This window comes from Gavialis gangeticus, unplaced genomic scaffold (genome assembly GCF_001723915.1).
Source record: "Gavialis gangeticus isolate Ggan-Ray unplaced genomic scaffold, GavGan_comp1, whole genome shotgun sequence".
Classification (NCBI taxonomy): domain Eukaryota; kingdom Metazoa; phylum Chordata; order Crocodylia; family Gavialidae; genus Gavialis; species Gavialis gangeticus.
The window spans coordinates 17,362,474-17,374,327 of NW_017729031.1; the positions used below are offsets into that span (position 1 = coordinate 17,362,474).

Consider the following 11,854-nt stretch of genomic DNA (forward strand, 5'->3'; position numbering starts at 1 on the left):
TAATCTTTTTTCAGCTCTATTTAGTTGTTTGTTTTTGGTTGGGTATTTTCACTGTTGTTTGGGGGTGTTTTGCAAATTCTTGTTAACTGTAAATACTAGTAGGCTTCACTTCTACATATAAATGTTCTATAGGAAAAGTAGGCCCTCTCATTGATTTAAACTTCACTAACAGTAAATACAGTCATTCTGAATGAGGAGAAATTTTAAAATTGGGAGATTTCTATCATGTTTTCATGAGAGTTCAAATAATGCTGCAAAATCATGAGAGTTGGAAACACTGCTAATGTCTGAGTAGCATTAAAATGTCAATGGTACCAATAAATATTATGCTGCAGTTTCTGAGGTACAGTAGTATTTTCTATACTTAGTACAGATATAACTGTAGTATCTCAATGATTATGGTATAGTGTCTCCTCTCCATGGACTGAGACTTCCTAGTGGTGGAGAGGCTTGGGTGTCCCAGTGATCCTCAGAACATTGTTGCCTGGAGTCTAGGGGTGTGTGAAACGAGCTGTATTCAATTTGGATTTGGATTTGGATCCAGCCTGAATTGGGAACAGTGATTCAATTAGTTAATTTGGATCACTGTCCCCGATTCTATTTGTCCGAATCCGAATGTGAAGCTTCAATGCTGATTTGGAGAATCAGTGATTCAAACGTAGACACAGCTTTAAATGTTTTTTCTACATACCTCAAGGTACCAGGTGTGGCTTGTGAATGCTGTGATGCTGGGGTGGATGGAGTATCCCACAGAAGCATGGGCGGGTGGGTCTTCTGGTCCACGTCTGGGTCTGCTGTTGAGCACACTGGGAGGGCCTCCCATGCCCCTCTAGCTTGGCAATCAGCTACAGGGGGACCCCGGGTTCTCCCCTGAGTGAGGAGGCACCAGTTGCTAAGTCGAAGGTGTATGGGGGGAGAGGGCAGCACACTCCCTGGCAGACCCAGAAGTGGACTGGAAGTGCTTCTAGTCCACTTCTGTGTCTGCTGCTGAGTGCACTGGGGAGCCCCCCACACTCCTGTGGGACACTCCATGTGCCACAGCATCACAGCATCTGCGAGACACCTGGTACCTTGAGGCAGGTAGAAAAAGCATTTAAAGCTGTGTATATGTCTGAATCTCTAAATCTTTCCAAACCTCTCTGAATCAATTTGGAGGGTTCTGCTTCGATTCAGAGAAATTAATGGGTGCTCTGATTCAATTCAGTGTTGGAGATTCAGCCACTGAATTGGGCTGAATCTCTGCCAAATTGAATCAGGGACCGAAGCTTCGCGCAGTCCTACTGGAGTCTCACACTCCTAGCAGGCTTACCCATGGCAAATAGGCCTGAGGGGAGGTTCCAGATAAACCACAGTCCAACGCCAAGTCCTTGGCAGCAGATAAGTTGGAAGAAGATGTCAGGATATCAGTATCTGTAAAGATGAAAGAATGCTGCAGCAAGATTAATTTTCCTGTCATCTAGGGCTCTCCCTTGCCAATGGGCCCAGATGTCCACCTTGTCAAGATTGTGTGGTTGCTGTTTCTGTGCACCAGCTTCCTCGTGTTAAAATCATGAATAGGCTTCTACCACAGGAAACAACATGCTCTCCTGTACCAACCTCCAAAATCTCGGCAGTGATGTACGGGGGAAGATGGAGACAGAACTAGTGAATCTAGCAGTCTCCAGCTACAAATTTATTCATGGGATCAGCTTATCCATCAAAAATCATCTAATCAGTCACCTTATGGTGCTTTCTGCGAGCATTAACAAATGTCTTGTGACCCTATCTCTTAAGTTTTGTAACAACCTATCCACTGTACACCACTATCAGCAGTGTGTATGCCCCAACACGTGATGCTGACAATCACGTCAAAAAACAGTGCTGCTCTTGACTATTTACTAATACTGGCAAGGAGGACAAGATCAGCCTCCTCAGTGACTTCAACAACAGAGTTGAATGTGACCTGGAACTCCAAAGCGGCACCATTGGGAAGGAAGTAGGAAAAGCCACTCCAGCGGCATCCTCCTGAGAAAATGCATGTAACATAGTCTTGTCATCACCCTGAAATTTACAATGCTGGCAGCAAGGAACTGGTACTGAAACTCCACAAATTTATGCTTTGAATTTGGAACAATGGGGAGATTTCTGGGGACCTAATGAGTGCCAATGTCATGAGTATCTTCAAGAAAGGAGAGAAGTTAGTGTGTGGAACTATTGAGGTATTGTCCTCCTTCCCACAGCAGGGAAAATCCTTGCCCTTATTCTCCAGAACCACCTTCTACCACTTTCTGAGAAAGTCCTGTCAGAATCTCAGTGTGGTTGTAGACCATCCCATGGCACAACTAACATGATCTTTGTTGCCCACCCAAGAAAAATGTTGGGAATGACATCAGATACATGACTTTCATTGTCCTCACTAAAGCTTTTCATTTCAACAGTCATAAAGTCTTGTGGAAAGTACTTGCCAGATTTGGATGTACTGAAAGTATATCAATGTCCTAAGGCTCCTCTATGACCAGATGACCATGGCTGTTCTATGTAGTGAATCAGAGAGAGATCCACTTGTCATCTAAACTGGGATCAAGCTTGAAGACCAAAATACTCAAAATAACCATCTTTGATCTTCAGTACACCGATGAGCACACCATCCCCACATACACTGAGGAAAACCTTCAGACCATGCTGGATCTTTTCAGAAGTCTACCAAACTTTGGGCCTCTCTATCAAGATTGAGATGACTAAAGTGATCTATCAGCCTGACCCAGGCCATGAATGTAACCTGCTTCCTCAAATTACCATTGAGGAAAAGACCCTGGAGGTAATGAGCACTACCCCATATTTTGGTAGCCACCTCTCACAGGGGGTGAACATTGATGAAGAGATTATGCACTGAATCTGATGTGCAAATGCCTCCTTTACAAAATAACTTTGGTGTGTCTTTACTTATTGTGATCTCCAGAAAGATGCCAAGATCCGGGTCAACAATGCAGTTATTGTCCCCACGTTCCTCTTTGGAAGTGAAACGTGGGTAACCTACCATCATTATGTAGATGTCTGGAAATAGATCTGTGGCTCAAGGTTTGAACTCTTAAGTAATCTCAAGACCCAGCAATGAGCCATGGTGAAGATCATCCTCAAACTGAGGGATTGCCAGTGATGACAATATAGTGTCTGTTGGGATACTGACACAACATATTCTTAGAAGAATACCTTCTCAGATCTTGACTATAAATCTTCATCAGTTCTGCTGGATTTTTCTGCTTAATCGTATTTCTTAAGTGAGCCTGATTTCCAGCATTGATTATCTTATTTCTTCCACAGTCTTGTTCAACTATGCCTTTTAAGGCATTTGGCAAATTTCAACTACTACTTTTGAAACAAAGACTAAGGATTTTCATTCTGTAATTGTCCAATGAGAGCAGCTCTGACCCTGATAATGTAAAAAGACGCGAAAGATTGATTGTGTTTCCCTAAAGAGATAAAGATACTTAATTTTCAATCATATGTTGTAATCATGTTGTGATCTTGTGGAGCAGCAAATTCTTTAAATAGCAGTGATGCAAGGTAGGCTATAAGAGTAATAATTTCTATTTGATTATAACTCAAAGGTGATTCAGAGAAAAAATGAAACCTTTGAAGAATAGCATGTCTTCTTTTTTATAAGACTCATAAATGGTATGATATGATTTAGTATATGCTAAGATGATGGTAAACAATGGGTGAAAATGCCATTTAAGTTTGAGTTTTAAAGGTAATTACACGTATAACAGTACACTTATAACAGTACACCCTGTTTTCATTGTTAATTAATAACAACATCTTTACCTGAAGAGAGGAAATATATCTATAATGACAACTCTGATGTCAGAGCCAATAATAATTATAACACTGTTACACTTTATTGTACATAAAGTCCTGAACTAAGTTTTAATTAAAAATGAATTAATATGTTAATACATACCAGTTTAGATGCTGTGGTAAGAATAGTCCTGCATGGAATAGTCTACTGAAGTAAAAATCTCTCCTGACCTAACGTTTGAATGTAAGGTGGAGCACTGAAAAGACATTTGGCTAAAGTTTGATTATATGAGTGTGCTGAAGTAGGGGAAAGGCTTAATTTACTACTATGCTCCCTATTGAACGCACAAAGCCACAATGATGTCATTTTCCTCAGTGCTGAAATAGTCCAAATAAGATGCACTTGTTTCTGGCCTCTACACAGTTTGAGACTTTCCAAACATTGTGTTTCATGGAACAATGTCATAGGATAAGTTTGACATCTGCAGTCCGGTAACTGAGCATCATATTTTTGTATTTAACCCATAGGCAGGTGATTTACAACAATGGCTGGTAAGTTGTACTCAGATGGTTAGGAGTAACATTCTTTATTACATATGAATGCATTTAATTTATGCTTATATACAAAAAAACCCAAAAACAACTCTTGGTTCCAAAAAGATACCTTTATTAGACCAACTGGGAAATTGCAAGAAAATTGTCATTTTCTGCAAGCTTTTGTGATCAAAGTCCCTTCACCAGGCTCTGGGAAAAGTGTAGATGGTACAAGATGGTGAAAAGTCCCCATAGGTAGGAAATAAACTTCATATTTGCACAGAGGGAGCTGAAGATGGAAGGCTGTCCCTCTGGGTCCATGAGAGTGTCTTTGTGAGCTGTGCTGAGTAGCTCTTTGATGTTAGAACAGGTAGAATCGCTTCTCTGGAGGTGTCAGATGGCAGGCAGGGAGGTAAAAAAATGTTCTTGTCGTTCTGCAATGAAGTTTAAAATCCAAAATTGTCTAGCATTTGGCATCTTCCATGTTTCAGGGGTGTACTTGGTAGCTATGTTGGTCGTGCTTATATGTATGAAGAGATGTATAAAGCATTTGAAAGAGAATAATATAGGATTCATTATACAGTATGTATTGGAAAGATAAACATTCTTTTCTTGCAGCATCTTGCATGGCAGATTCAAGGTGAATTTCATTATATTTAGAATTGGGTGAATAAGGCAAACAGATTTCATGAATGGGTTTCCATTTCTAATAGGTATACCAAGGCAATGTTTCTGGCCTTCTTGTCTTCACATTTTGGGATGGTAAATGGAAAGAGAATTTCAGACCCACATGAAGATTTTCAGTAAACATGTTGCATAGCCATATAAGAGGATATTCAGCCATGCCTCTGGCCAGCCAAAGTATTTAAGCATATGTTTAATGTCAGACACATCAATGGTCCCATTAAAAGGAGTGGAACTTGTCATGTGTTTGAAGTTAAGCATATATGTAAGTGCTTTCACAGGTCCTGGTCAGGTAACAGCAATAATACAAGATTAAGCCCAGCCATCAAATTCAACTTGAATAGTAAACGTTGCATATTCTTGGAAATGGACAATTAAAAGATACATTTATATCTGCCAGATAAACCCTTCTGAAGAACAAATAAAATAAAGGACATTCTGTGCTCTTTATTACTGTTATATATTAAACTTGTATTTAAAATTTGAATTTAAACTTGTTGTTTTAGTCAATTTTTAAGACTGTACCTATAACTAATTGCTATAACATGATCTGTGGAACATGAAAAATCTGACAGTATCATCAAAAAATATCAAGTTCATTTATTCATAAGTATGTTTTAAGCAAGTTCAGGGTCTGTTTGTTTTTTTACTATGCATGTGCTTAATTTATTTTATTACGTTGCCTAATGTGCCAATAATAAATTATCAGGAATTGAAGTAGAACTATTATTAGCATTACATGAATTAAACAAAAGGCTTTATTCTACAGCTCTCATTGGCTGCATATACAACAAAATTATTTTTTTTAAATCAAGAATTAATATCAATAGCCTTTATTTCAAGAGTTCCACCATTTGGTAACATAAAAATACAGTGAACAAAATGAAATTAAGTCAGCCCTGCTCACACTACAAAATATATTATTAAAAATTAAGATTTTTTTAAATGGGAGTAATATATCATCTACTTTATGAATGATAACTTATGTAGTGTACATAGAAGGTATAGCAGACATTTATAAACAATTTTGTTTGGCTTTTGTTATATTTATATAAATTATATGGCTCCAGGTTTTTAAAAATGTAATAATGAGAAAGAACTTGAGGTTTAAAGCTATGGTTTGTAAAAGATTAAAGAAAACACTACATAGTGTTCAGTGTCTTGAAAATACAACAGCCCTTTACGAATAAAGCTTATTGTAATTTTGTAAAATGGTTGTTTTATGATTCATTTAGCTTTTAAGATGTCTATGGTCTCTTTAATAGGTTAGTATGTTAACAGCTGGCATCCATTAATTTTACCATCTTAATTGGATCCTTTTAGATGTTCAGCCAACTGGTCAGGTACGCAGTGCGAGAGGCCAGCTCCCAAGAGCAGCAAGTCTGACAATATCAGTACAAGTAAGTTATTCAGATTAACACCTACTATGGCTTGTAAAATATGGTTCAATTTAAAAAAAATATTAGCTGGTGATATTTTAGTATGAGAACTTTCAAAGTGATATTTGAGGTTACACATTTTTAAATAGCAGCTGCTAATTCTTCTCATTTTGATTGACATGCAACTCCACTAAAACAGTTTGGATTAATATGAAACTATGGCATATTTAACACGCTTACTTCTTCAAGCCTAGCATGAGCTTTTATTCGTAAAAGCATATGAGATGACACACATTCTGCTCAAATTCACCCCTTTGTACAGAGCTAGCATATGGCAGGAGAAGGACCTGGAAAGAAGGGTCTTTCTATTTCTTTTATTTTTTGGTAGGGTTTTTGCAATATGTGTTATGTCTGTTGGGAGGAAGAAGAAGAGTTTGTTCCTGGGAAGTGAGGCAATAGGGATGGGTGAGCAGAAAATGGGCAGGTGGGAAGAGGGTTTTTGTAATTAATGTGAGGAGTGATTGGAATTGGTGGGAGTGTTTGCTGGTATATGGGGCTTGAGGAGGAAGGCAGTGGTTGTAGTCATTTGGAGTTCTCATGTTTGGAGGTTTTGATTTGGGGAATCATGCCTGTGGGTTGGTTATTGTAAGCTTCTCTAAGCCATTTGGGTAGGACAAGATCTAAATTTAAAAACTAACTAAACAACTAAGTCAGATTTATCATCAGTTAAGTCCCATCTGAAATGTCAAACTAGGGTTTTAAGTGATTCTTCAGGTTTATACAAGCTTTTTCTGGAGGAGTAAATTTATCCACTAATAACATTATCTCCAAAATGAGAACTATTCCTTCAAATATTAAAGGTATTTCAAGAGAAAAACAAATGCATGAATTGTATGTACAGAAACCTGCTATTAGTACATTATTGGCATCTTAAACTGGAGATGAACTGTTGTGTATCCTGTATGTTAATGATACCCTGCTGTACAACTCACTTATATCTGAGCCAGCTGAAAAAGTGTAATGAATTACCCTACTGTTTAGATAAGCTTGGGATTTGGAGATGGACTGTCTTGCTGCAGTAAAAACTAGACAGCACAGAGATAATGCTGATAAGCTAAAAGCAACTGAAAGAGTTTGCAGAACTTATATCAGCCCTTTTGTTGAAAGACAGCAACCACACTTTGTTAGTCAGGTGCTCAGGTATTGGATCCTAAGCTAATCCACATAGTGACTATATTTAAGGTGGGCAGGGTGTTGCTTTTGATTGCCATGGTTAAGACATGTGCAACCTTCTTACCACACTCATTCATGTCTTTTTCATCTTGATATCATTATGTTCCCTTTAAATGTGAACCATCAAAAGTTAAACCTAGTGCAGAATGCTGAGACCTGGAAAATGTAGAATAACCTTATAGCTGGTTTCTATCCAGATTTAATTTGCACATGTGGTAAGGTAATTATGCCCCCATGGCTGTGAGCCCTGTCAGCTGCCGGGCTCCCAGATGCAAGGGTGCATCATCATGCTGTGCCATGCACCACTGCCATGATTGAGAGTCCTGTTACTGCAGAAGCTTGCTACTTACCAGTGCAGAGGGAGCCTGGGATGGTGATCTTGGGCTCCCCCTGAACTAGCAATAAGGCAGGATTGGATCTGATGCTGGATTCCACAATCACACCTTGTCCCATGCACGTGTGGCGTGGCAGGAGGCATGACTGTGGATCACACATCAGATCCTATCATACCTTTACCTGAACATCTAGAGGGGCCCCTAATTATTTAATTCACTTCAGTGGGGCTGTTTGTTTCAGTAAGTCCGATAAGATTTGACTGCCAGTGACCTTCCCCCTTCTTTTAACAATAGGGTTTGATATAAGGCTTCTGTACATTGTTTTTCTACTACATTAGACACTATTGCAGTTGTCTTAGTTGCCTATAACAGCATAGTGAAATTCCTAGCCCCCAAATATAGAGTTGTAAAGTGCAGGGACACACATACTGTCCACATGCTAGCACAAGTTATTTACACCTATTCAATTTTCAAAAAAATAAAGGTGGCTAAGATGGATAAATACTAAAATTGAAATTCTTTGGGCTTAGTCATACCTTCTTAAAACTGGCCAATACTTTAAATAAAATGAGAAAATTGATAAAATACCTTTATAAATGACCATACAAAACTAGCCCAAAATTGGCTTGACAATCTATAAATGCAGTAGCTACAAATGAGAGCACAGTTCAGAATGTGGACTGGATGAATTAAACCTTGAAAAATCATATGTGAAATCAAGAAATATTATCGCTTCAAGTATTGCTCTTGAGGACATTCAGATTTATGTAAAAATAGTGACCTTTTCATTCTCAGTATTAAACTTTTATTCATTAAATATTATTGGTCAACTGAACAGAAATCATAGTCTTTGTATAATTTTATAGCTAAATTAAATTATGTTATTCCTCTTAGCTGTGTAGTGACTTCACTTAACTTGAAAATTACATAGGACTCAATCCTATTTCCTTTATTTGTAACAGGAAGTATTGCAATCATTGTTCCTCTTGTTCTCTTGGTGACTTTAATCACTACTTTGGTCATTGGTCTACTACTTTGCAAGAGAAAACGAAGGTAGGTATTCAATATAATTTTTTTCAAGTTACGTGTGAGCTAAGAAATCAGAGATGAATAGAAATGCTTACAAATATTTGTGTAAAGAAGCCATTTCACAAGCATCAGTCACTTATCACATGAAAAGCTTCCCTTGTCTCAGTGTGGGGTGTGTTTACTAAGGCCATGTATAGGCATTAACATTTTTCAGGAGAATTGCCACTCTCCTTGAAGAAGCCACAGACAGACAAAAAGTCATTAAATTTGTCCTGTAGGAAATATGCCCTCTTGCAAGAATAAATACATGTACGCTCCTCTTCTGGCCTGGTCTGGGAGGGGAGCAGTCCCTGCTGTTTCCTTCCTCTTTCCCAAAACAGGCACTGCCTATTTTGGGGAACAGGCTGGAGACAATTTCAGAGCTGGCAGGCCAGCAACCTCCCAGCCCAGTTTCCAACCCTGCTGGTTTCCACTTGCTGCCCCTTCCACCCAGCTGGACAGTAAAGGTGGAAAACAGACTTGGGGAAGCTTTTCCCACCCTGATTCCCTGTCCCATGGGTTTTAAATGACATGTGTGTGGCAGCCCAAATGGGTAGCACGTGGCAGTTTAAAACCCTGTAGAGCCAGAAAAGCTCTCCTGGGCCAGCAGGGCAATGCTTCCTAAGCTTCCCCAGACCAGGAACTTCCTGGTGCAAGGAATGGACTTTTCTCCGCTACTCCATTCTCCTCCCTACCTGGCTTATGGGAGGAAGCGGAGCGGTGGTGAAAGATTCCTCACCCCTTCTCCAGACCTAGATGCCCCTGGCCTGGGAAAAGACACGGAGCCTTTCCCTCTGCTTTCTCCACTTTCTCCCTGCTGCTGTACTGTCTGCCACTGCTCCCCACATCTTCCCCCGACCTGCATCACCAGGGGATCGGGGAAGATGGGGAAGCTGTAGGTTGAACACCTATACTGTTTCATCTCCCAGAAACATTTATAACAGTAGAAATACTTGAGTAATTTCTGAGAAATTAATGCCTGTTCCTAACCTCTAATATACAATTTATGGATCTTGTTGAAACAATTTTTATGACAATTTTTATATGATGGTAGACATTAAAATCAACTAGATGCTGTAACACATACCTGCATACACATTTCATGATCCAAAAGTTGTCCAATTCTGCATATGAATAATTTTACTCACAGAAAGAGTACCCTTCATTTCACCGAGATTGCAAAAATGACAGCACCATCAATAAGTGTCCCGGTACCCTGTTCCCTCCCCTCTCCCCACCAAATCAAGTAGTCATATACTACTATCATCTCTGTCTGGTCTAGATTCAGTTTCAATAGATTGTCCCAAATACAGTTTTAATAGAATGGTTGGAGATATTTCTTCTGGCATCTCAAACCCAATAAATGGTGGATGCCAGGGAGAGTATTGAATAGGGGATAGACCACTCAAGAGATATCTAGTTTTATTCTCTCCCTTTATAGCATCCAAGTCTGCCACTATTGGAGACAGGAAATAGCATTAAATGGACCACTGGTCTGACTCAGTATGGCACTTCTTATGTTCAGTCTCCGAATTCAACAAGGCACTAAGAAAGGACTGAGACTGCAGGCGCCAGTGTCATAAGCGGGATCCGGGTTTTCCATTTCCCATCGAAAAATGGAGAAAACTGTGCATTTTACCACAGGCAAACAGAGATTTCTCATTTTACTGGAGAAACCCATGAATTATGCAGTTTTGCAAAGAGCTTTCTGCAGGCTGGCTGAGTTCCAGTCTCCAAGGGGCTGGGAGGGAGCAGGAGGAGGGTCTTCAGGCAGGGGATGTGATGTGCACAGCAGCTCCCGCAAGTGGGAAGGACTGAGGGCCCCATAGGGAGGGAGAGAGGGAGCTGGGCAGGGCAGAACGGGGATGGGGGCTGCTGCCCAGCTGGACAGTGTCTGGGGCTTGGGGTCCAGGGCTGCAACGCACAGCTGCAGGGACCCGGTGGGGAGTGGGACAGGCCACGTGAAGCTCATCCAGGGGGTTGTGGAGTGGAGGTGGCTCCCTGCTGCTGTGTGCACTCCTGAGGGGCAGAGGGGACCCGTGCCTCCAGATCTTTGCATGCGGCGTCGGCTACCCACCACAGCCTCAGGCTCCCACCCTGCTATTATCCCCTGGGGCCTCCACAGCCCGGCATGTACGACCCAGCACAGCAGGATCATGCTGGAAAGCTGGTTTCCACTGTAAGCTGTTCTGTGAATACCCACAGGTCAGATAAATGCTTTATCAGTATCTCATGATCAAACGTATCAAGGGCTGCAGAAAGAACTAGTAATACCAGCAGGGCACAATTTCTTTTGTCAATCTCCAGGCAAAGATCACCTTCCAAGGCGAAAAGCACAGCCCCTGTACTATATTCAAGACAAAAGCCAGACTGACTGGGGTCCAAGGAGCCAGTAGCATCCAGATGTGGGGCTGTTTTTCTATTACTCCTCCACTCATGTCTCCAGGCAGTTTCACTGGTCAGCAACCACTGGCTCCTTGGACTTGTTTGATAAGTGGTGGGCACTGGCCTGTGTGTTCTGCTCAGTCTTCCGTCTTGGAATATACATCATTAACATCTGACCCACACTCACAACCCTTTTTTCTCTTGTTGTCCCCTAGAATCATTTTTGTGCTTCCAATGGCCTCCCTGATTGAGAGAAGCTTATAATTTTTTGGTTTTATTATCTGTTTTTTTAGGACCACTGCCCTTCACACATAACCACTGCCCTTTACTCGCATGTTCAGGGGGGCAGCAGGGCAGACCCTACGAAGAGAGGCTATGGTACCTGAACCTGTTCAGCCTCCACAAGAGAAGGCTGAGGGGGATCTAGTGGCCTGTTACAAACTAGTCAGAGGGGACCAC

General features: G+C 40.7%; 1 protein-coding gene across 1 annotated transcript in view; it reads left to right on the top strand.

Annotated features, from left to right (window-relative positions):
* The window catches only part of LRP1B (LDL receptor related protein 1B), a 2,002,088-nt gene that overhangs the window by 1,982,635 nt on the left and 7,599 nt on the right, over positions 1-11,854 (top strand). The window contains exons 86-87 of the mRNA XM_019522796.1: positions 6,319-6,395; positions 8,905-8,995. Coding sequence (XP_019378341.1) covers positions 6,319-6,395; positions 8,905-8,995 — 168 coding nt within the window. The remainder of the gene's footprint in view (positions 1-6,318; positions 6,396-8,904; positions 8,996-11,854) is intronic.